Source organism: Microtus pennsylvanicus, chromosome 3 (assembly GCF_037038515.1).
Source record: "Microtus pennsylvanicus isolate mMicPen1 chromosome 3, mMicPen1.hap1, whole genome shotgun sequence".
In the NCBI taxonomy this organism is placed as follows: Eukaryota; Metazoa; Chordata; class Mammalia; order Rodentia; family Cricetidae; genus Microtus; species Microtus pennsylvanicus.
The window spans coordinates 80,820,232-80,845,336 of NC_134581.1; the positions used below are offsets into that span (position 1 = coordinate 80,820,232).

General features: G+C 46.1%; 1 protein-coding gene across 2 annotated transcripts; it reads right to left on the bottom strand.

The window, feature by feature from the left end:
- Window positions 1-568: 568 nt before the first annotated feature.
- Scn3b (sodium voltage-gated channel beta subunit 3) lies at window positions 569-24,289 on the bottom strand. 2 transcript variants are annotated; one of them, XM_075966308.1, is made up of 7 exons: window positions 23,736-24,289; window positions 23,276-23,355; window positions 16,282-16,445; window positions 13,946-14,171; window positions 10,308-10,446; window positions 4,841-4,920; window positions 569-4,515 (listed from the first exon to the last, which is right to left on the bottom strand). In XM_075966308.1, the coding sequence occupies exons 2-6, from the start codon at window positions 23,328-23,330 to the stop codon at window positions 4,857-4,859; spliced, it is 648 nt and encodes a 215-aa protein (XP_075822423.1). In that variant the 5' UTR covers window positions 23,331-23,355; window positions 23,736-24,289; the 3' UTR covers window positions 569-4,515; window positions 4,841-4,856. The 2 variants fall into 2 exon arrangements, with proteins under 2 accessions (XP_075822423.1, XP_075822424.1); XM_075966309.1 differs by having other exon boundaries at window positions 569-4,732; window positions 23,736-24,214.
- Window positions 24,290-25,105: the final 816 nt, after the last annotated feature.

A 25,105-nucleotide genomic window follows, 5' to 3' on the forward strand; every position in this document is an offset into this window, starting at 1 on the left:
AGAGCTGTGGTGGAACTGGGTGTGGTGGTGCACTTGAAAGGCGGGTGGATCTCTGAGTTTGAGGCCAGTCTGGTATATAGAGCAAGTTCCAGGCCAGCCAGGATTACACAGAGAAACCTTTGCCTCCCCTTAAGCAAAACCCCACAACCGATTTTGCTGGACTGAATCCTCACACTTTCTTGTTAGGCTTTTTTCTTTAGGGGCTCTTGCCCCTGTTAGGAAGCTAGGTACTGGAAGACAGCGTTGCCGTGATGCTGCTCCCTAAACGGGAAGCCCCCCGAGTCTTCCCTACATTAGATCTGCCTTGCAGTCGGCATCTCCCCACCCGGTTAGGGAATGTGTGATGCCAGACAAGAGTGCACATTTCTCTTGTGCTCTTCTGTCTTTGTGCAGAGGACAGGAAGCCCTGAAAGGCCGGATCCCACATCTAGCATGGTTAGCTCAAGACTTTGGAGTACTTTTCATTTCCTAAGGTTAATCTCTGTGCAGGAAGTAGGGCAGATTGCATGCTAGGTGGGAGGCAGAGTGGGCAGCAGACGCACATTGTGAGCAGAGCAAACCCGGAGCGTGTGGTCTTCAGAGACACTTTATTGACATGAACAGAGAGTTTACTGGAATTGTGGGCCTACGCACAAGTGTGTACACACACACATACACACACATACACTTTTACAGACCTAAGATCCTGGGTTCTATTGAGAGCTGAACCTAGTATTCAATACAGGGTGTATTAATGTAGCCAATAGATGATCAGATTGCTGTGCAAGCACACCAAAGTCGTATTTAGATACATTTGCAGTGACTGGGTGAATTCCCAGAACTGGGGCTTTCTCATTTACAAAACAGAAATGAGAGGAAGGTAGGTGTGTGTGTGTGTGTGTGTGTGTGTGTGTGTGTATACCACACTTTGTTTCCTGGTGAAACTGGGAAAAGATTGATGATACATTCGAGGTGTATCTAGCTCTTCCCTCTCCCTGCAAAAGTGTCATCCCAAACATTTCCCTGTGGTTTGTGCCCAGTAGATTCACAGATTCTGAAAAAGGCATACATCACTGTGCTCGGTTCATACTTTTTGACATGTGGTGGTAGTGTGATGTGGAGAGGGTGAGCTATTATTTTTTGTTTGTTTGTTTGTTTTGGTGTGTGTGTTTTCTTTTAGCTCTTTTTTTTTTGAGACAGGGTCTCATGTAGCCCAGGTTAGCCTTCCACTATGCCGATATGCAGCTGAACTAGCCTTGAACTTCTGATCCTCCTGCTTCCGAGAGTGCACCACTGGATCTGGCCTCGTGTGTGTGTGTGTGTGTGTGTGTGTGTGTGTGTTCACATTTACGCATGTACTCATACAGGCCTTAACTTGTGGGCATGCACATGTGGAGGCCAGAAGTCACCCTTGGGTGTCATTCCTCAGGCATTGTCCACCTTGTTGGGTTTTTGGTTTTTGAGACAGGTTCTCTCACTTGCCTGGAGCTCACCAAGTTAGCCAGGCCAGGTGACCTGGTTAGCGAGGCCCAGAAGAGACCTTCCAGTCTCTTCCTCCCTGGCACAGGGAGCACCAGAGTGTACCATGATGCCTGACAGCACCCAGGTTCTCACGACTGTGTGGCAAGCACATCACCTAGTGAGCTCTCTCCTCAGCCCTACTCTTTTCCTTAACTCCACTGCTGTCTTCTACTAATTCTAGTGGATGTCTAGAGCGACCCCAGACATTCAAAAGAAAGCTCGCATGTACAGTTATTTAAGGGTGGAGAGACCAAAGAACAATGCTATCAAATGGACTGAAAGTGAAGCCTGAGACAGGAGCAAGCACTGGGTATTTCCCCTCGAGGACTGGGGTTTGATTTGAGATCTAGCTGACAGTAAAAGTCATAGGACAAGATGCCTTCTGGACAGCTGAGTTGAATAGTTGAATTCAGAGCTGTTAAGCAGCAAGAAAGGGAAAACCAGACTCAGCCTAGTGTGACCTTCAGTAAATGATTGAGGATCAGTCACAGGAAATACCCAGCACCAAGACAAACAATGGGGTTTCTAAATGATTATAGCCCTTGAGAGCTCTTCTAAGCCCTTTGGTAAGCGAGAGCACACCAGACAACACTCCAGCCTGCACATGTCTAGTCTGGGATTCTGAGTTGACGTATGGGAAGAAATGGAGATGGTGATGATTTGAAGTAGGCTGGTGAGTGCCAGACCTTGTAGGTTACCATCATGATCTTCCATAAGGAAGTTCAATTGTGATTCTGGGTAAACCACCATGTAAACAAACTAGACAACGATAGAATGGGATCAAAGCATGTGTCTAGCATCCATCAAGAAGGCAGGAGTAAAGAAGCTGTAGAGTAGGAAGCTTAGAGGACAATGGAGAGAAGAAAGGGCTGGACAAAAGTGAGGGAGGGAAAGACGAGAAGAAGCAGTGATGGTGTAATTGGGAAGCCAAGTGAGGTGGGTGAGGGAGGACTAGGACCCTAGCTCTGAGTACAGGAGGCTAGGTGACCTGATGATTTAGTAAAGCTATTTGATGTCAGAAGACCTCTGTTTCTTCATTGTAACACGGAGCATCAACAGCATTCATACCACTGGAGTGGTTGTGGAGGAGAGAAAAGGATGCTTCGCAAGCCCTCCAGGTGTAAGAAAACAGGTACCGAGGATGAGAAAAATTGCCATTTTAGAGAAGGGAACAGGAAAGAGAAACTGTCTTGTAAGGGACATATGATTGGTGCCATCCAGCTTCGTTATGAATTCTGATATCTAGGTTGGAATTCTGTTTAGGAAGTATTTAAATAAAGAGGAAAAGGCAGTTATACATACCACCTCGTCAAGGGTTAGATGCATAATCGTGCAGACAGTAGGATGGAGGGAGTAGCTTGCTACCACCACAAGGTCTGGACCAACCAGCCTGTGGCTGGGTAAATGCTGCATTAATTCAAGTGTATTCTCTAGTTGTAAAGTATGAAAAAGGTGTTTGGTTGTCTCTTTTATTTCAGAAGCATGGGGTGGAAAAGTCGCCGATGAGAAGAAGGGTCTTGAATTTATTGCAAATATTTTCTCCAACAAAATTACTCTTTTCATATAGGATGAGGGTCTTGTTTCAAGTATGCCCCAGTGATGGGAGGGGTGAGAATGAGCTTGTCAGACAAGCCCCCGTGGGAGTGGAGAATGGTCTTTCTTAGAGATCTCCTCAGATCTGAGGGACATTTCTCTTCTGGAATCCCACTTCTGCCATTTTATATCCCATAAGGCCTCCTGCCCTTTCTATCTGTATAGGCTAAAGAATATTGCACTTAGAACAGTCATTAACATGAGATAATGAGATGCTGACTAAGGTCTTCTCACCTATTCTATGCTCTCCTGAATGGGACGGGGGGGCCCACAAACATCAAATACCAGACATTACAGATCTACAGGTGAGGTATTTAGAAGCTACACACCTATCTTTGCCATTGTGTTCATCTTCCATGTCAGGCTAAGACATTTTTCGTCTGTATAGATATCATCTTCAGGTGCTGTGTCTTCTGAAGGATGCTTCATATTCATGCGAGATTCTGCAGGTCTGTGTCATGCCTTCTGTGTTCTCTTGCCTGGCTTGCAGTTCCTGGAACCTGTGACTGTTAGCCTCTGCTGGGCAAGTGGCATGGCCATAGTCAAGCTGAGTGTCAGGGTCTTCAAAACATCTTCCGTCTCAGGGAATGTGAGATTAGTAGCACTGAAAGCTTTAATCCCCTAAAGCTTCTGTTCATCCCTGTGTGAGTCTCAGCTGCCTCCTGTAAAATGAGGAATAATACTGATCCACAGACACTAAGAAGGAAACAGCTGAGCAATTTCAATCCAGAAAGGACACACATCCATGTTTCCAATATCAGGAGTATGTTGTATCACTTTCAAGGCCTAATGAAATTGCCCTGGATCCTTCCTTGGCCTCTTGGAAGTTCTGGGTTTGCTCCAGGCCTTTGGGATTACGGAGATCTAGCCCTGAAACGCTAAGCTCCGGAAAGCATACCAGTTCCCACAGAAGATGTTTCCAGAAACCTTGGAGGAGCATGCTGCTTTCTGGTGCTCTGAGAAGCAGGCCATGGACTTAAGAAAAACTGATGTCAGTGAATCGAAGTGTATGACATGCTTTAGCTTTAACCCAAACTAATCGGTGCTTCCTTCTGGTGTATATCCATTCTTTTTGTAGCAGTGGAGAACGACCCAATGGCAGACAGTTGGGGCAGAGGAAACACTACTCTCCAGTACTTGTCTAAAGTCATTTGGAGCATAAGGGACAACTTTAGTTGAGTTGGGAGCTGCTTGCTTGAAAGCAAGGACAGAGCGAGGTTTAGTTCATGTAAAGATGTTGGCTCTTCAGTTCATTCAAGATGTGTAGAGTTCCAATAGAGCTTGGAAGTCAGATAAAATCTCACAGTTGGGGTGGGTGGTTGATGAATAGAAAGACAGATGCTTGGGATTCTCGGGGCACCTTGCTGATGCTGCTGACATCACTGAACTGGGAATATCCAACTCCCTCAGTGCTCAGATCACCTAGCAACAACAGAAGAACTCACTGAGAAAGTCCAGCTCAGCCCTCCCCAAATACATTTGTACCAAAGAGGCAATGAGAGAATTGTTATGGCTTTGTTATCATGACCAAGGGGATTGGGCTGTGCAACATTCTTCAGCTTCTGAAGGGTTTGACATAATGGAAGGCATTGTGACTTGACCATTAACTTAAAGTACCCAGAGGGCGGGACTGCTATGCCTAGTAGAAAAGACCAAATTGAATGTCACGTCAGTTGCGGATGCCAGACAACGTTTGTATGGCTTGCCATCCACACCCTCCTCACCCTCCCCAAACCCTGTACATCACCTCAAGTCACACCGCATTATTCCTCCACCGGCACCACGGAGTTCTCTTTATTCTCTGAAGGAATAGCAAGGTAGTCAGACCTGCAGAGGGCATGGGGGGGGGAGGAGAGGCAGTGCTTTAGTAGTCACTGGTGAACATGTAGGAAACAGGAAGGCACATGACGCAGGGACAAGGCTGTACACAGAATAGCTCTGTATTTCCTTATGGTTGGACCTCCCAAGACAAATCTACAATTAGCCTCTGAGCAGATATAGCAATGATCCCTCCCATATTCGCATATGAAGACCTCCACCGGCAGTGCGGACATTGCTTAGCATCTTCAGGATACAGACTGAGATTTAGACTAAACTCAATGGTTGTAAATTTGTATTTCACAGCTGCTTTCATTTTCATCTGCCCGGTTACTGGTGATGTTGAGCATCTCCATTTGTTTGCAAGCGATCTTGTTTTACTTCTAAATCTCCTTTTTCTCCTGAAATATTTATTTTTTTTATTGATTCATGTTTGGAAAATTTGTCCTAATCTGTTGTTCATAAGTTTTCCTATAGCTTCTTAGCATGAACAATTAAGGTTTTCCATATAATGTAGTGAAAAATTATCTTCTCCCCCTATCTTTGACTTGAACTTTTGGTATTTTATTGAAGAATTTTCCCTGTAAAACATGATGCTTTAAATATAAATTCTTATTCAACTACAAAGAGGAACATTTTCCGCGTTTACACATATTACTTTTCTGCTCCATTAGGGCAATTTTCAAGTTTTATGTCTACTTTTAAAATTTATTTCTGATTTGTTCTGGCTTGTAGAGATATGGTTAATGTTATTAACTTCTCTTTGCTAGTCTCACACTTGGCCTTATTCCCTTTTGGACAATCTTTATAGCTCCTAAGACAAATCCTACTATCGACGTCTTCCAGGTGTACTGCTTTTGCTTTGCACTGACTTGGGTCAGAGGTGGGCAGACTTCCAACCCACAAATATAGTTAGTGACCTGTTTAAAGTATTGTGCACAGAAAAACCCAGAAGAATATTAAAACATAAGTCCTGTGTAGCTTTACAGAACCGAAGATAATCAAGTTGTGCTTTGGATTAAGTATTGTTGCCCCTTTCCCTCCTGTGTGATCTTTAAGAAGAATTTATCAGATACTCTGAGAAATCATATGAAGGTTTTTATTGGAATTTCATTGACTTCGAAGATGATTTTGGGCAGGAAATGCCTTGAAGAGTGAGTTTTCATTCTCTAGTCTTCGGGTTTTTCTCGTGTTTCAGTAAGGTGCTGTCATTTTCTCCTCAGAGGTCTTTCACCCTTTTTGTTCTCTGTATTCCTAAGTACTGTTGGGCATTTGTTACAATTGCAATAAAAGTTTTTTAAAAAAATTTTTTATGTGTAATGAATGTTTTGCCTGCATGTATGTATGTGTACCATGTGTGTTCTTGGTATCCATGGAGGTCAGAAAAGGGTGCTGGATCCCCTGGATGTGGAACGACAGACAGTTGTGAGCCACCATGTAGGCGCTGGAAACTGAACCTCAATCCTCTGCAAGAGCAGCAAGTGCTCTTAATACCTGAGCCATCTCCTTAGCCCCTGTTGCAATTAATTATTTTTTTCTAATTTAAGGATTGTGTTGCTGGGATATAGTCAAATGATTTTTTTTTTTTTTGAGATTCTTGCTTTGCTCTCCCTCAGAGACGTAGTTTGAGAAATATCTTATGAGGTGATCTTGTCCTTTTATGAACATCATAAAGTATTAATACCCAAACTAGGCTGCCATTAGGTGATGTGATTGTATGGGACCACTATGGTACCCATGGTCTGTGATTGGATGAAATATTATGTGATACATGATTGAAGGTGGATTGGCATTGGCGACCTTATAGAATATTCTTAACTAGGTTGCTTAAAGAGATTTTATGTAGATAATGATACTTTGGGTGTAATAATGATAATATATTTTTCTTCTTTGTAAATCTTATCCTGCTCTTCTTCATATTGGTGATGGTTAGTATTAACCATCAGTTCAAAGCCTAGGAGGAAAGTCTTTGGGCACCCATGTGAGACATTGTGTAGATTACATTACTGATAGATTACATTACTGTGTAGATTACTGTGAAGCATTGTTCAGATTACATTAACTGATACAGGACACCCCATCTTAACTGTGGGTGGTACCATCCCCTAGGCAGGGATCCTGGGCAGTGTAAAAGGGGAAGAACCGAGCTGAACCTTAGCATGTATACATTCACTGCCTTCTGTTCTTGACTGCTCTCTGTGACTTGCCCAGACTGTAATGTGAGCCAGATAAACCCTTGGACTCACAAACTGCTCTTGTCTGGGTGTCTTATCACAGCCACAGGAGAAGGAGCCCAGCACATTTCTTATTTTACCCGAGGTTTCCAACACAGTATTATCTAGGAGCAGGAGAGATAGCATCCTTGTCATGTTCCTCATATTATACGTATTTCTTCCGAAGACTCGTGTCAGATGATACTGATGTAGAGTACCCGAGTAGCTGCAGTTTATTTGTTTAAAGAAAAGCTGTGTTTAGGTATAGATGTATGCATTCACCCTACTCAGGACATAAGGCTTTCCTTAGCTTTGACGGCATGTCCTGATCGATGACAGCAATGCCTTTAACACACCTACCTTACCTATGAGCATAGCTTACTTAGCAACAGTGCCACCTGCTGGCTGGAGGCCGAGGTTCACAGAGACCTGCTCAGCATCAGGAGGGAGCAGACTGTATTGCTAGTCTCAGAAGACATCAGAATCCAACCTCTGAAGTAATACCTGCTGATCACACACTGCTTTCCCATCATTATAAAGTAAAATACTCTTAGGATGAGCCATCCTTAGTAGAGGACCATGAACATCACGCTTCTGGCTAGGGAAGTCGTTTCTTTCCGGCCTCCTCTCTAAGCATATGCGATTCTCCCGCATTTGCTGTCTTCTATAAGGAATCATCTCATTTCCCCTTCCCGTTTCTTCATTATATTTCACTGTTTCTATATCTGTGCCATATTCTATTTAACTTTTTCAAATTCATCTTCTGGTCGCCAGTACATAATCAGTTATTATGTACTGTTATACTGTTAGTTTATTGCCAAACAGTTTTTGGTTTTCTATCAACTCTGGTTGACCTTTCTTAGCAAATTGTTTGCTCTTTGGCTTCATGTTTTTTTTTTAAATTTTCTTTTGCAGTAAATATTTTATTTTGTTCATTTTTGTGTGGTGCTGAGAACTGAACCCTGGGCCTCTCACAGACAAGGCTTTCCTCTTGAGCCTCGCCCTGTTCTATTTTAAACAGCTCATTTCTATGCTTTCTTTTCATATCTTCTGTGTCTGGGTCTCCTGGGACTTAATCCTGCTGCTAAACACATCTTCCTCAGCTCGATTTCTTTCTTCGGTGAGCTATAGGTTGGGAGGAGATTACAAAGGAGAGCTAGGCCCAGTTAGCCTGGGGTACCTTGTGAGGCCTTGGCTGGGAGTGGGCCCCTTTGGAATGTTTTCTTTTTTATTCTCTTATTTCTGTAGCTTTGAATCAAATTTCTCATCTTAGATTTTCCTCATCATGTGGATAGTGCCTATTTAAATCCCAAATACTGTGACAGCAAGCTTGTCATTACTTCTTTCCAAGAATCTTTTTGGGTCTTCTTCGAGTCAGACCAGCATAGATAAGCTCCTTGGATTTTCTCAAAGCTGGCTGGCATCTGTCTATCCTTTGTAGCCCCCTGGACATTCTAGCTGTACTGGAGGTTCTTAGTTCCTACTCTGTTTCTTGTATGAGCCCAATTGGAAGTTCATCGTATCCAAGCTTCATACCCTACTAAACCATGCGTATTGTCTTTACAAAAAATTGGTTGTAATTTTTATTTCTCTGAGATGATGGGCATCACAAAAATGAGCTAATTTAAACTTCTGATAAAATTTAAATTTATCAAAAATGTAAATTAAAAATTAAAAATAGCCGGTTGTTGGTGGTGCATGTCCTTTAGTTCTAGCACTTGGGAGGCAGAGATAGGCAAATCTCTGTGAGTTTGAGGCCAGCCTGCTCTACAACAGCTAGTTCCAGGATGGCCTCCAAAGCCACAGAGAAACCCTGTCTTAAAAAACAAAATGAAAACAAACAAACAAAAATTCTAGGCAGTAATGGCCTCGGCATTTTAGGTACTGCCTCAGCAGTGTCTGGATGTCTGTGGACTTTTTTTTTTTTAACATACCTCCATTTTCTTCTCCAAACAATAGGCCAATAGCGTTTCTTAGCCCCTTGTCTTTACAGACTCCAGCAGCCCTCACATGTAGTCAGTCTTGGGTGTGGGTATTTGGAGAAAGTGGGGAGTAGAGGCGGCCATACTAGGGGATTAGATTCCCTGCTTGAGGTATTCACTTGCTATCAACCTTAAAGGAGAGCGCGTGTTTTGTGGCACTCCTTAGCTAATGAGGGGCAGTGCCCAGGTGGGTGGACGAGCTCCAAATGCAGAAAGGAAACAGCTGAATGTGACAGAAAGAGCATGGATATCAAGACTAAAAGGCCCGGGTTCAATTCCCAGCTTCTCCCTTCACCGCAGCAATGTGCTTGCCTTCTGTGAGGCAGCCTCAACATTTACCAACTGGTTATGATCACACATAACCTTATGAGATTGCTTTGGCAGCTGCTTGTCTTTTCCATACATAGTGGTTTAAGGTGTAGGCCAAGAGACAGCTGGCCTAAAATCAAATCTTGATTTGTCTCTGTCCTGGCTAGTGTTTCATCAGCTCAACACAAGCTAGGAAAGGTAACCTCAGCTGAAAAACAAATGCCGCTACCAAACTGGTTTGTGGACAAGCCTGTGGGGCATCTTCTTGATTGATGATTGATGTGGGAAGGCCCAGCTCACTGTGGGTGGTGGCAGCCCTGCGTAGGTGGTCCTGAATAGAAGCCGGTAAGAATTTCCTCCATGGCCTCTGCTTTGGTTCCTGCTTCTAGGCTCCTGTTCTAAGCATCTTGAGGATGGACACTGATGTGGAAGTATAAACAAAGTGAACCCTCCCTGCCCCCCGTCGTTTTTTGTTATTTTTATTACTACAGCAATACTAAGACAGTCTATGACTTACAATGGCCTTCCTAGAACCTCTTCTAGGCTTACTATTTTTATCTGTACAATACATATATAATAATGTATTCTTTATGTGTGTGGGACGTTGAGAAATTGTTTCTCTGCGTAATAGCCCTGACTGTCCTGGAACTCTATGGAGCAGGATGGAAACTCTTTGTAGACCATGCTGGCCTTGAACCCACAGAGATCTGCCGCCGTCTACCTCCCAAGTGTTGGGATTAAAGGTGCGCACCACTACCACCTGGTTCTGGCTCTGGGAGAGTTCTTATTAGTTCTTATTATTGTTAAGAGGAATGTAGACAGGTATGTGAGCTTAACCCCTCCCCAGTGAGAGCACACATTCCGAGTGTGTGAGCTGTCATTCAGTACTCACGCGTTTTCCTGGGCTGCCTCTTCAGCCTTGGAGACCTTTCTGTAGCAGTAGATCATCTCAATGAACAGCCACAAGGTGAGGAAGACCAGGAGGATGTACATCATGATTTCTGAGACCACGGAGGTGAAGTCTTCTCCCTCTACCAGGAGGAGAATGGGGTTCAGAACACATGTGTCCCACAGGACCCAGAGCTGTCGCTGGGCTCACAGATGTACGAAGCCTGTGTTTAAGTCTCAAATAAACGCCAAGTCTAGAGGAGCTTATGAGGATATCAAAGGGATCCCCATTGCCTGACTTCCTATCAGATTTCTCACTTGACTGTTCAGCTTTTCTAGACATAAGGATGAGGGGAATGAAAGTGAAAGAAGGAACGACAGTCAGAATGATTGCGGACACACACACACACGCACACAGTGTTGCATCCATGATATACTATCTACTGTGTAATACTCATTTCTTTTGAGTTTCAGTTTCTTACCCTGTAAAATGAGGATAATCCTTCACAGTAGTCTGGATTGTTGCGAATGTTACATTACTCAGTGTATTTGAGGGTGATGAACTCAGGGACAGCCCAATTGCAAGGCGCTTACCTCATACCCTGGCACTACGCAACAAACAAACACAACATCAAAATGGCCTCACTGTCTTGTCAGATGTGAAGCTCCACACAGATATAAAGAACATGCCTTATTCTAGCCACCTCTGACCTCAAAGCCACAGGTAGTAGAGGTGCTGTCCCCAGAGAGAAGGATCATTTAGGGCTACTGTCGTCAGTGGTAGAAGCATGTTCTCCATGGGTCTGGAAGGAGAAATGAGGGCCTTCCAGGTTGTGCCAAACCTCAAGAGAAGTGAGTACTGGAGGGTTCAGGAAACTTATAAGGACTCTCCCCAGGTCGGCTCCTGAAGCACATGCATCCTTCCATCTCCCGTTTAAAATCCTCCAGTGCTCTCTCGCACGCCAGGATAAAGCCTGTCTCTAGTGACAGGATATGTACACCTTTTGTGGTCCATCCTTTCTCACGTCCTTTCCATTCATCTTGCTATAACCTCTCTTAGGTATTGGTATTCTTGACTATCTGGTTTGATCTCTTGCCTCCTCTATCCTGGGACCACGTCCTGCTTTTCAGCCTCCTGAGAAGGACCCTAGATTCTGCTGAAAGCCCCTCCAGGGGGAACTTCTCCTGGGATCTTGGGTAGCACTGATCCATCCATGCACAGTTTCCCCTAGCCCGTAAGATCACTCCCGGGAGGCAATGTGCTGTGTGCATCCTTTCTACTGACCGCAAGAATGTGTTTTTGAAGTGTGAGCCTGCTTCTCAAATCTAGGTACTTAGACCTTCAGCTCTCTTTCTCCCGTTAGAGCTGGAGGTCATGAGTGAAGCTGGGAGCATACGAGCATGAACATGTTCCTCACCTGTCTTTTCTGCGGGGCTTGCTAGGACCTAATGAATGTGTGTGATAGGCTTGCCATAAAGTGTGCTATTTCTATTTTGGTGCCAAAGCTCCGAGGTAGTAACAGGAAGGTTCCCTCTGTATTTCTGTCGCCTGTAGGAGAAGAGGCCACAGCTTCCTGTCTTAGAATGAGAACAGAGAGACTAAGCCTGGAAAAAGTCAACAAGGAGAACCAGGCAGATCCCCTGGGGCTCCAGGAGCGGGGCAAACAGACATCTGTCATGTACCTGTGAGTGATCTGAGGGTGGGGAGGGCTGCCAAGGGGTTCCAGAGGCAAAATCCAAACCCAGAGGGAAAGTGTCATGGGGTAGGGAGGGCGGCAGAAAGAAAGATACAGTTGGGGGGTTAACTTGATAGTGGAAAAATGTGGATGTTGGTCCCCGTTCTCATGGCACTTCGTGCTCCTAAGCAAGCCCTTTGCTCCTCAGAGCACTCCCGCCACACCTGTAGCCTCCATGTGCCTGAGGGGGCCATAGGAACACAGATCACCGCTCCTGAAGTCATACCCACAAGGGCACCTGCATTAAATACTATGCAAACTCCTTCCCAGCCCTACCGCCTGTGTGGCTCTGTTGTTCTAATTATGAATTTGTTTTTTCCCCTCTGTTCTTACGTGAGGATTGCTCTGGTGACAAACAGGCAGGCTAGCACAGTGATGCCAAACTTTCTCATGGGCTGTGTCCCCACATCTCTGGAGGCCAGAGCCAGAGAGAGCAGGAGATAGAGACCCACAGGCACCTGCCGTTGCGCCAGCAGGCACCAGTCAACAGTTCCTCGGGTGAACACAAGATGGCACCAGGCTCCTTCCCCCGGGAGGAAAGATTGCATAAACAAATGAGGGTAATGGAACTTTAAAGAGATTTTTACCTCAGAGAGCTCCCTGTTCAACCCCCCTATTTCCTCACCAGAGAACACAAGCACTGAGAATGGATGAGCAAGTTTTCATTCAGGTGGCCTGAACCTGCTACAAGTTCAGAACCAGACCTCCCTTCTGCTAGAGGTAGTTACAGTGTCTCATTGCCATTCACCCTCAAGACCCAGCAACCATCACTGCCTCAATTTTGTAACAATGACACCTTTTATTTTCAAGCTGAGTGGCCTGAAGGCTGTGATTCCTCCACTCCCTTGCTTAGGGCACGCTCTTTCTATACCTGTCTTCTCTCTCCACAGCCTGCACCACCACCTGCTCACGAGCTTGTATCTTAGGGCAGTGATAAGAACATGCTGGAAATATTACTGTGTGAGAGGTTCTGAGAATGGCATGGCGGCCTAGCCCTGGTGAGGAAACACAAAAGGAGGGTGCAGGATTCACATTCTGCCTTGGGAAGGAGTGTTTGCCAGGGCTGTGAGCCACAGTTCTTTGAGTCTCCTGATAGTGGCGGAGGAGCACTTTGTGCGGTTCCCCCACGATTCTGGACTCAGATTGCACGGGAATGCAATATACAAGTTAGGTTATTAACAGAATTTTCCACCTGCCACCAACAAATGCAAAGAGTCTGTTGACTTTAAAGACTAGAGAGCTAGCAACTTGTTCCCACTCCTAGCTGAAGGCAGACACCTGTAGAGAGAGATACTGTAGATGGGGAATGGCCAGCAAGATGGATCGTCAGGTAAAGGGGCCTGCCACCAAGCCTGATGAACTGAGTTCAATGCTATTACCACATAGTAGGAGGACAGATTCAGCTCCCATGAGCTGTCCCCTGAACTCCTCATACACCATGGCACATGTGTGTGCATGCAGAAAGGCAGACATACAGACGGACACAGAGAGAGAGGAAAGAGAGAGAGAGCACAAATAAATGGAAATTTAAAAATTTAAGACTCTGAGGAGACTTGAGGCTCACTAAATTTTGAAAGCGATTTGTTTGGAGATATATGTGGCTCGCAATAGAAGAGATGATGTTTACATATAAATTAGGGACTCAACACCGGCCAGAGAAAAAGGCATGCCTGAATTGTTAGCTGGAGGCCTTGTGGAGGCTGTCCTTTTCCTCTAGGGAACCAGGGAAGTTATCCTAATATCTTGTTTTAGCCTGTCTGCTCTGAGGGAAGCCACAGCAAGGGCTTCTGACGAGGCAGGTTGTAGGAAGTGGGCCCTACAAGGAAGGCAGATCTGCGTATCATATGTGTGGAAAGCCACTGTCCTCCACCCCAACCCCTGAAGAGACTCTGGGCCCCAGTCTTACCCTCTTCAGTGACTCTCAAGGGTATTAGTCTCGTGGTCTTCACGAAGGGCCTGTGTGCCTCAAATTCAAACTCCCTGGACACGTTGCATGTGTAGAGGCCAGAGTCGTTCAGCGTGACGTTGAGCACAGTGATGGACACGTCCTGCAGGTCTTTGCTCCCGTTCCACTGCAGGCGACCTTGGAAGGGGCTCTCCACCTCCTGGTGGCCATTGCGATACTCGTATATCTGCAGAGAGAGGAGCGGAAGCAGATGGTGGCAAAAGACAGGGAGGAAGGAAGAGCAGGAGTTTCCATGGGCAGGAAAACTAAGGGACAAGGTTACCAGAAGACCCAGAGCATGGGGTGGGGGTGGGATAAAAGGGCACAGAGGAAGCCGAGAGAGAGAGTGAAGACGGGAAAGCAGTAGAGGCAGACAGATGTCTGGACATGAGGACATGGTGAGGGGAGAGGCAGCATGGAGTAGTCAGAAAGAATCCTGGGTGAACAAAAAGAAGCAGAGTGGAGAAGAAAGGAGGGTGGCTGATCCGTGAAGGAGACTAGTAACAGGAAAAGGAAAGGATGGAGACAGAAAGGGCGTAAGGAAGGATAGTGAGCGAGGTGATGAGGCGGCTAGCGACGGAGAGGATCTAGAGACCAACAAAGCAGCTGTGAGCAGGGGTGGTACCTGACAGCCCTGAGTTTAATGCCTGACTCTCTGGCCTGGCATCCATCATGGTGGTTGTGGCCAGGACACATACGGGAATCCAGAATGTGGAAGGAAGGCCAGTGAGCAGAGAACTCAACAACAGAGAGACGTGTAGAGCTTTTGCTTTGGGCCGAAATAGAACCAAAGTCAGCTCTTTCCGACTTCTTTCTCAGATACTTCCACTCTGACACGACACTTTTCCCATCTAGGCTCCACTAAGCGTGGGTGTGGACTAAAATTCACACTCATGTTCATAGACATTAACATTTAGTGCCTCAGCTGCACCTTGTGGTCTGGGACAGGTATACCAGCAGCAAATGCAGCTAGCCTGTGATAAGGCCTGAAGCCCATGGGCCGGTCCTTCCAATCCAGCCAAGACCCCTGGCTTCCTAGAACCGGGCACTAAATCTGAGTATTCCTTCCCTGGTGTACGACTCAAGCTTAAGTTAGCTCTAAAGAGTTGCTGCTGGTCCTTGCCTTGGCACCGACCTAGATTCAAATACCACATACTACCTAGAATCAGAAATGAATCCACTTGCGGGGTCGGGGGGAGAGAATGAGCAAGTGAAGGTCAATGTTACCATGTTGTTGTCTCCAATAGGTGAAGAGACCCAGGAGAGCAAGGGAGAGCTCCAGAGAGAGCCTTGGGTCTGCTGTCAGACCAGCATATACAGATCTAAACTTGTGTGTGTTCAAATCTAAACTCTGTTACTAAGTTAACGTTATTCTTTTGCTCATCACTTTCCCCAACGAACACACCATATTTCAAGGACATTTAAAATGAATTAGAAATCAGAACTCACATGTCCTGCCTGGTAACAACCCCATCATGAAGCTTTTGTTTTTATCCCCACTTAAAAGGACAAAATAATTGGAGACATCAAGAGATTGACTATGTCTAAGGGTATGGAGCCAAATAGCCTGAAGAAAAGAATCAAAGCCAGGCAGCCTGATTCCAGAGTCAGTGAAAGTATGGACACTGATTTAAACGAACCACAACCCCTTGAGCGCTGTCCCAAACTAGAACTGACATTGACCCTGACCCTGGCACAGAGTCTGAGGGCTTCTTACCCCGCCAGGAGTGAAATCCTTGGTGTATAGCCCATTGAGGTTTAGGGTTCCTCTTGGGGAGAAAGGCAGCATGACCACCCGGGGTACAGCGCGTGTCAAGAACTGACTAAACAATTGACCCACAGAGGTGGCTCTCCTGGGCACATCAGTTCATACAAGGTCTGGTCATCTCAGTTGCTCCTACTTCACTGGGACTGTGATAGTTGGAAGAGCTATCCATAAAGTTACCTTGCTTGCTTTCTTTCAACCTCATTAAGTCCATTTCAGAGGACTGCATGAAAGATGAACACACCTGTAAGAGGTCTACTAGGGTGCCTAGCCCACACGGCCTCTATCAACACATCTACCTCTTTGTACCCCCTTCTCCTGCTTGTAACTAGGATTGCTTACAGCTGGCCGAGTGCCTGCTTTGCAAAGACCCTGGGCGACTCGAAGGCTGTCAGTTATCTGCTGAGGTGATGTCAGTGCTCAGGAGAGGAGGGAATGTCAGGTCAAGGCATCATCTCCCGGACTGTCGGGAGCCAGGCATACAACAGCATAGACCAGCAAACGAAAGACCAGAGGCAGCAGTCTGACATACAAGGAAATCTTTACCGCCCTCAGGCCTGTAGAACCATTCCACCACAGTGGTGGCCTCCACCTCCTCCCTCTTCATGCAGGAGATGCAGCGCAGCTTCATGAGTTTGCCCTGCACGGCTTCCGTCTCCGAGGGTACTTCCACACACACAGGGAAGCAGACTCTGACTGGAGAGAGGATGGGTGACAAGAAGGGGACAATCGGAGTGGGCATGGGGGAATGAGGAGGGAGGGAGGAAAGACAGAGAAGAAAGAATCATGAGACACGCTTGAAAACAACAAGATCCACGTGTGCATCTGTTGCTGGGGCTCCTTGACTGCGCATGAGCAGAATGGGTCTCGATTAAGATGGTGCAGAGATGGATCTCGACTGGAAGGGTTTGGAAGCCATGAAGATGCAGGACAGGATGGACTTGAGTCTAACCTCAAAGCCTTGGAATCTAGGAGGAGACAGACCATGCTACCATCCGTCAACTGTCCATCCACTTGACCATTCATCCAGCAGTCATGAAAATCCATTTTTTTTGGTCGGGTCTGATGCTAGATTAGAGACTCAAGAAAGAACAAAACACTAGCCATGCTCTCCATGCATCTGTAACCTAGCAAAGAATACATTTCGTGTGGTGATTCAACCCGAACACACAAGAGGTCATGTTGGTAATGTGCCCAGGTCCACGAGGGGCAATTAGTTACTTGTGCTTGGACTGAGGAGAAGAGGAGAGAGGACTGGTGGGCCATGAAATAGAAAGGTAGATAGGACCCACGCTGAAAAGACTTGCATGCACTTTGTGGTGTGATATACTGAGGACTCTAACGTCAAGAGGAGAGGGAATCTGAGTTTGGGGACCCATGAAAAATGGTGCAGCATCAGTATAAATATGGCAAATGGACCACTTAGTCTGGAGCAAAGCTCTGTGCAGAGTAGAGAGACAGAATTCAAATTCCAGAGGAGTCAGATGATCAAACACCACCTTGTACACCACATGGAGGTTTGGACTTTTGGTTCCCGCCCTCTAGAAACTCCAAGTCCAAAGAAAAAAGGTGACTATGTCAGATTGCAAATTCAGAACTAATCAAAATCGGGACACAGATGCCGGAACAAGTGTGGGATGCATGAGCAGATGCACAGTGTGCAGAGGGAAGTAGGGGTAGTTCTGCAGTGTTCAGAACAAACCCGGATGCTGTGATCCATTCAGCATCTCACGTTCAACAAAAGGGGGCCGTTCATGCGTGCACACCCAAAGGTGGTCAGGAAGGCCCATCAGCAAGACCTGGTAAGGGACAAATGTGGGAACATGGGGTGCTGAACTTGGACACAGGACAGGTTTGTCTTCAAACATTTCGGGCTGACAAATGGAAAAGAAAGAGTCAAATTTAAAAGTTTTAAACATCAGTTTAGTGCGGTGAATTTGTTTTCCTTCTGGTGTTTTGAGACAGTGTCTTACTGTGTTGCCCAGGCTAGCCTTGAACTCACAATCCTCTTGCTTCAGTCTCCCCAGTGAGATTATAGGCATGTGGTGTCAAATCTAACTTTAAACAAATCCCTCTTAGTTAGCCAGGATTTGCTGCAGGTGTGAGGTCAGTATGGGCTACTGAGTATGACCCTGTATCCACTAAATCAATAGCAAATATTGGTGTGGAGCCGTGGCTCAGGTGGTAGAGTGCTTGCCTAACAAGCAAGAAGCTCCAAGATTGAATAAATCGGGTGGAGCGGAACATGCTTGCAGTTCCAGCCCTCAGGAAACTGAGGTAGGAGGATCAGAAATTCAGGGACTTTCTAGCTACTTACTGCATTTGAGGCCAGCCTAAGTTACAGGAGACTTTGTCTCAAAAAACAACTTAAAAATAAAATATATTGTCAGATGCTGCAGCTGTTCATAAACACTATTTGGTAAGGGATTTTATACCTAAGAATTGGGGATCCTCTGGTACCTTGTCCATGAATTAATGACAAGCATAGGCTCTGCAAGGCGGAACAAAACACACTGATATTTCAAAATTAGCTCAATGTCATATTTCATTTTAAACATGGGATTTGGAACCTGCTGGCACTATAATTAAAGTTTTAAGAATGTTCTAAATGAAAAAAAAATGAATTGGCTTTGAAACAAACCCTCAAGGGAAGGGGGCTAGCCTCATCCTGTAGTCTGCAGAAGATCGTTTTCATTGTTTTAATGGAGAAAGGTCCATATCTTGGGTAAAATTATTAGAAACATGTTGGGCATGTGGTACACTTATAGTCTTCATCACAGACTCGCTTTCAAAGCAACTGAAAAGCATTACTGTACAAAAGTGTATGCAGCAAGAACTCCATGTAACATAGATTCTCATATTCGGTGAGGGGTGCCAGAGATAAACAGACCAATATGGTCGGTCTCAAAGGCACGAAAGGGAAAAGTCCCAAGGAATGCACCGTTATAGCAGTAGAAGCAGGCTGAGAGTGGTGTTTGAAAATTTAAGGACTGAAAAAAAAAAAGAAAGAAAAAGAAAATTTAAGGACTGTGTTTGAATCACTGCCTAACTTCTCTGAGACTCAGTTTATTCAATAGTTTTTTTTAGTAAAATAAAACACCCAGTAGATAGGTCATGAAAATCCTATGAGTTAATTTACTCAATTGTGTCCTGAATCAATATCATTAATAATGGTATTTACCTCCATTTATTTGGTGAATGTATTGAGTACCCACTGTGCAGCCAGTACGGTACCAAGAACCAAACAAACCCATCCCAGCTCCCTTGGAGCCTGAATCTCAATGGGGTGGTACAAGTAGGTTACAAAACAAATTAAAGCAGCAGAGGAGGGAGAGAGGATGAGGGGAGGTGGGGAGGAAGGGAAGGCAAGGAGAGGAGAGGAAGAACATATTATCAGGACTGGCCTCACTGAGAATGGAACACTGGCATTGGGAAGCTGCTGAAGAGAAATAAAAAAAGAAGCCACAGTCTGTGTGAGGTGATGACAAACAAGAGGGTTCAAATGAGTATGCCTGTCATATTGAAGGAACAGCAAAGCCCAGGGTAGGAAACCAGCGAGCAATGAGAACAGAGACAGGTAAGGGAAGGGGAGGGTCCCATCTCGCCCGGTCTTATAGGACACAGAGCTTTGACTTTTGCACAGCATGAATTAGGGAACCTTGAAGGCTCTGAGTTGAATAATATGATTTCTACTATGTTGCACAGTCAGTATGCCAAGGGGAGAATAAATTGACAGGGGAAGTGGATTCAAAAAGCAGAAAGAATGATTAAGAGGTTGGTACAGGGCCTGGCAAGATGGAGCAGCCGATAAAGCCACTTGCAGCCAAGGTGAACAAACTGAAGTTCAACCTCTGTGCCCCACGTGATAAAGGAAAAGAGCTGACTTACATAAGTTATCTTTTACCTCTCCACACATGCACAGTGGCATGTGCTTCCCCAACACAAGAAATAAATCCAATAAAATCTTAGGCAGCTTAAGAGATGGCTCAATGGTTAAGAGTTCCTGTTGTTCTTGTAGAGGACCTGAATTTGGTTTCCAGTGCCCATGTCAGGTACTTTATAACCATCTGTAACTTGAATTCCAGGGGATGTGATACCCGCCTCTGGCCTCTAGGGCAGCCCCAAACATGTACATATACCTCCACATCAAAACACACACACACACACACACACACACACACACACACACACACACACACACACACACATACACGAAATGATTTTTAAAGAAAAATTTTAAAAAGCTGTACAGTGGTGAAACTGGGCAGTTCCTTTGCCTAGGTGATAGCAGAGCTAGCTTACACAATGTTGCATAACAGAATTGGGGGCTGTGCTCTCATGAACACATAGCTGGATTGCAGAGGAGGACTGCAGGCATTCATTTGTAATGAGGGAGGAAGCACCCTGCACAGTCAGAGTGTTGGGTGTTGGTGGCAGTGCATGGGGTGTGGCTGCCTCCTTTAGAGGGCCCTTGGAGGGAAGACCCACTGTGAACCTTCTCCTGGCCAAGTCCAGTTTTTAGGCAAGACAACTCTGCTCCTGCAGTCCCAGACAGCACATTACAAAATGGCCACAAAATTCTCTCACCTCATTTGCTTGCACCTTGCAATGGGACCTCCTGCTCCTTCCATCAACAGGGAAGTCAGTTTCCCCACCATGCCACTGCCTTGTTTCCTGTGAGATTATCTAGGTACCCTCAGAAGGTGGAACGCATGGAAGAGGTCAACCACATCACTGGCTATATATCATAATCTCTTGTAATGTTCTGGACTGCATCATTGACCTTGGAATGCAGCTTCATATGAATACAATAATAATGAAGACAATCATGAAAAAAGTGACAAATTAAGAATGACAGATAACAAAAAAAACCACCTAAAAAAACCCTTCTCTGTTCCTTCCAGATCTTTCTCTTCTTTGCCCTTCCTGAACTTTCCCTAGACTGCTTCCTCTACAGTAAGATAATGAAGGCTTTAATTATAATGTAAATAATATTCAAGGGGGGGGACACGAATAAAGTTATTTTTAGACCTTAACATCCTGAAATGATTTGGTCTATCAGATTAGCAGAGCCTTGAAGGAATGAGATTCAGGAAGGGCTGCCAAGAGAAGAAAAATCCCCCAATACAGGGGACCCTTGGGGGAGCAAAAGTAGAGAAGGCACTGGGAGCTAAAGGATGGATGAAGTCCTAGGAAAAGGGGGTGGCGTTGGGGGATGAGAGGAAGGCTTAGAGGAGAAATACCAGGACCAGTGTCCAGTTGACAATTGCACACAGCATCACATGTGTCTACAAGGAAGACAGAGATCGATCAGGAAGACAGCAGCTCTCTAGCAAGCCCTCTGTCCTTTATGAACTCACATTCTCATGCCCTAAAGTGGAAATAGCTCACATGTTGCCCCTACATAACATGGTGATCAAAAGGCCTAATGGATACAAGAATTATTTGCAAATAAAGGAAAACTGTACTTGTGAGTGTGGCTCTTCCCCGACACAAACAACCGAGCATTCTGAAACCCTTATTGGCTGAACCAATGTTTGTGCCACAGAATCTTGGAGCGAGCAAGGATAAATGTAACCTGTCCTGTTAGTTATCCCCAAGATTTTTGAGGGAGTAGGGAAGACAGGCCCTCTGAAAGTTCTAGTAATATTCTATAAATATTCCCTTCTGATTGACTTGTGAGCTGAAAGGGGCGTTAGATATGATCTGTGACAGCTCCCAGACTTCACATTTATCAGGCATTCTGGGGATGTCACCAAATAAAAATGAAGAAGTAGGACCTGTAGAACTGAGAAGCAAACCAGAGCTTTGTGGTTCCTAGCCCCAGACTGCTGAGGCTGCAGCATTTCCCCAACCCCCAGCCCACTGGAAGTGGGGAGGGAACTTACAGATTTAGAGTTTGGAAAAAATTCTCTACCGACCTCTTTCAAGCCCTCTCTACAACTTAAACCTTACCCCCCTCCCCCTTTCCTTATCCTGTCAGACTAACTAACCCCTCCCAAGCCTCGCTCTAGCATTTCCCTGGAGCAAATAGCAGCCTTGATCTTCAAGACAGGTGAGCTCAGTAGCAGCGCATTATGTCAGTTTCATCTCCAAGTAGACTGTGGTCTACAGGGAATGGGCTGCGGTGAGTCTGCCCCTGGGGTTGGTGTTATTTTCTTCCTTTTCCGTCCTATTCTTGTTTCGTTAGGCATTTTGTTCAACAGGAAACTGGGCGCTTCCTCTGGTCACATGCAAAATCCAAATAATGCATGCAACTACATTTTGTATCCAAGGCTTGACAACGTGGTGTGAAGGCAAACAGGCATGCCTACCACTGCCCAGGCAGTGGGGGAGCCAAGCCCAGTGCAAGAACATAATCCCACAAGCCTACTTTCTGTAACAGAGATGGACACAGTTCATTATGGTTTTTTTTTTTCGTATTTGAGCTTGGAGGAAGGTAGCTAAACTGATTTATGAACTGAAGAGCACCTATATTTGATATGAGGGCTGAGTCAGAGACATGAAAGCAAAGATGCCAGAAATCACACACACACACACACACACACACACACACACACACACACACACTGCTGAGTCTCACTAGTCCATTTAGATACTCATACTAATATGCTCAGATACATGCTAGTGCATATAATTATAAACAGGGACATATATTTATATATTTACATCCAGTAAAACACTGCATGTATCACAGTATTTTATCAGCACCTAGATGCCCAGTTCCCTCAGCACTCGTTCAGGTGCCCTGTAGTAAGCTATACTTGAGGCTATTTAGCCCAGCATTATTTTCACAAGTTCCTTATCTAGAGGGGCAATGCCATCTCAGTCAGTCTCTCACAGCTAACAATCATTCCAAAAAAAAAAAAAAACCTACAAAAACTCCAGCAAACAAAACCAACCAGCTAACCAAATACCACAGCACCTCAGCTCCAGATGTTCCCGTAAACTAAATGCACTTCACATCTGTCTATCAATGCACACCAACCAATGACTGGAGCCATTCACTCTCTCACTCATTCCTCGTTAAAATGTAACAGATGGGTCAACTACAGTCTTTTCTCTCTAAAATTCATGCATCCAGTTTTTGTGCTTTATATTTTGTTTTTCAAGTAGAAAGAAATGCTCCCCCAACCCACAGAGATGTTCAGGGCTGAGTCTCCACTGAGTAATGCAATGTAAACACAAGCGAGAATTTTAAAATAATGGATTAGGATACACTCCTTTCAGCAGAGGAGTAAGCTAGGGGAGGACATAGGGATAATTAGGAAAGGAGTGAGGCTGGAAGAAGCACCAAAGAAGGTTGTGGGGGGGGAATACCAAGCCACAGGGCAGTCGGGGAGGTGCCTTTGCAACCTCCAATGCCAGCCTTCTGGGAGCACATGTGTGGACACCCATGTCTGGCAGACATACACAGAAGGAAGCCAAGCAAGCTCCTTTTTGTCACCAGTGACATCAATTAAGTGTTGTTATTGTTATCGTGATGCCTGTTACCTGCATATTGCAGGGCAGGGTGCTGTACTTACCCCAGTAGACGAGCATGAGGGATGCTAGGGGAAGCAATCTGTTGAAGGCAGGCATCTTTTTCTGTAAGTGGTTTCTGGAGCTAAACAGAGAGAATCTCTGTCAAAGACTGCGCCCTCTGATTCTTTCGAGGAAACCCTTAGGGATCAGCTGCCCCTAAGGGAGCGACCTTCTGAGTGGGAGGAGGAAGAAAGGTCATGCGCCCTGTCTGGGAGGGGGGGGGGTCTGCGGAATCCCGTGCTGAGTGTGGGTGTCAGCTCAGGCCACCTCGTGCTCTCTCGCTGGAGCGAGACCCGGGCTTGGCTCAGCACCACGGACAGTAGCCTCCCCGCCCACCCCGTTCTTGGAATTCCAATCTCTCCCCAGCTTTTAGCTTTTGCAACCAAAGCAAAGTGGGCTAGGAAGGGAAGCGCACAGCCAGCGCGGGGATGCTGGGCTGTCGAAGGAGTCAAGTCGATTCACCTTTCCCCACCCCTGGGGACAGCGACACTCCGACTTAGATCCTCCGAGACTCAGGAGCTCCGGCAGGCTTCTCGGGCTGGGTGTGTCCCCACTCCAGCCGTCGTCTGGGCTACAGAATTTGTTCCACCTCAGTCTTGTACACAGGGGCCCGGGCTCCCGGGCGGTCCTCCAGGGGCTGGAAAAGAGGCGGGAGCTCCCGTAGGGTTGGTGATCTCAGAGGTGGTAGAAGGAAGGAACCCCTTCCGTGGAGCGCGCCCCTGGATCCTGTGGATCCCCGACGCTGGGTGATTGGGTGATCAAGCCGCCCCTCTCCAGGGCCGCCCCCTTGCCGAGTGTGTTGCCAGCCTTGACATGCGCAGGCCGCTCTTCGCCGGTCGCTACGGACCCTCCCCCTTGAACACACATTTCCCTCCCCTAAATCGGCGTGCCCCTCCCAGGGCTGGCGCGCTGAGAAGAGGGGGCGGAGCCCGGCTCAGAGCAAACACCTCCTGCCGAGGTGGCTTCTTGTCTGGCTAGCTAACCGTCACTCAGGACTGCTACTGTCTGGACTACTCTCTGGTTTATGGACACACAGTTACCTACCAATTCGCTCCCTCCAGGCAACCCTACTCTCGCTGCCTCCTGAGTATGCTAGCCTACAGCTCTGGGAAAGGGAGGAACACATCTCCTTGAAGCAATGATGTCATCTAAAATGTTCCCAGTGTTAAGCTGGCTCTCGCTGGCTTCTTTTCGCCCTCCACCCCATCTCCTCCGGTCCTGTCTGCCTAGCCTTTGTCTTGCCTTGATTAATGGGTTCCCAACACAAAGGGCACAGCAAGACAATTTATGCTTATGGCAAGTGGAGTAGGGTGTGGCACACCTGTTCCCACCTCATGGGTCAGCCTGGATCCAAATTCAGGCTTGAGAGAAGTTTTGGGGTGGGGATAAAGAAGGACAGTTTTCCGCTTCCTAGGTTCTTTGCGGTCCCCCTCCCCCGGACCCCGCCCCGTAACCATTTGTAAAAGGCAGATAGATGGTGTTGAGGCGTTTTCCAACTCTTAGCCACTCCCTGCTCCTAGCAGCTGCTCAACATCCCCGCCCTATTTCTGGAAGGGAAACCTGAACTCGAGTTGATTTAACGGATCAGGCATGCCTGGAATGGAAGGGCAAGCCTGGCCCCAGCCATGGTTCCTTCTCTTCTCCTGCTCTCTTGCTGAAAGGGGGAACTTAATACTGATATTTCGAAAAGGAATCCAGAGTAACAGCTAACTGTAAATGAACTGTACACAGGAAATGCTCTATACTAAGATGTCACACATGGAGACACAGAAGATCCCCAATCAAGTTTCTTTTTCTTTCTTTTTTTTTTTCATTTTGTTTTTTCGAGACAG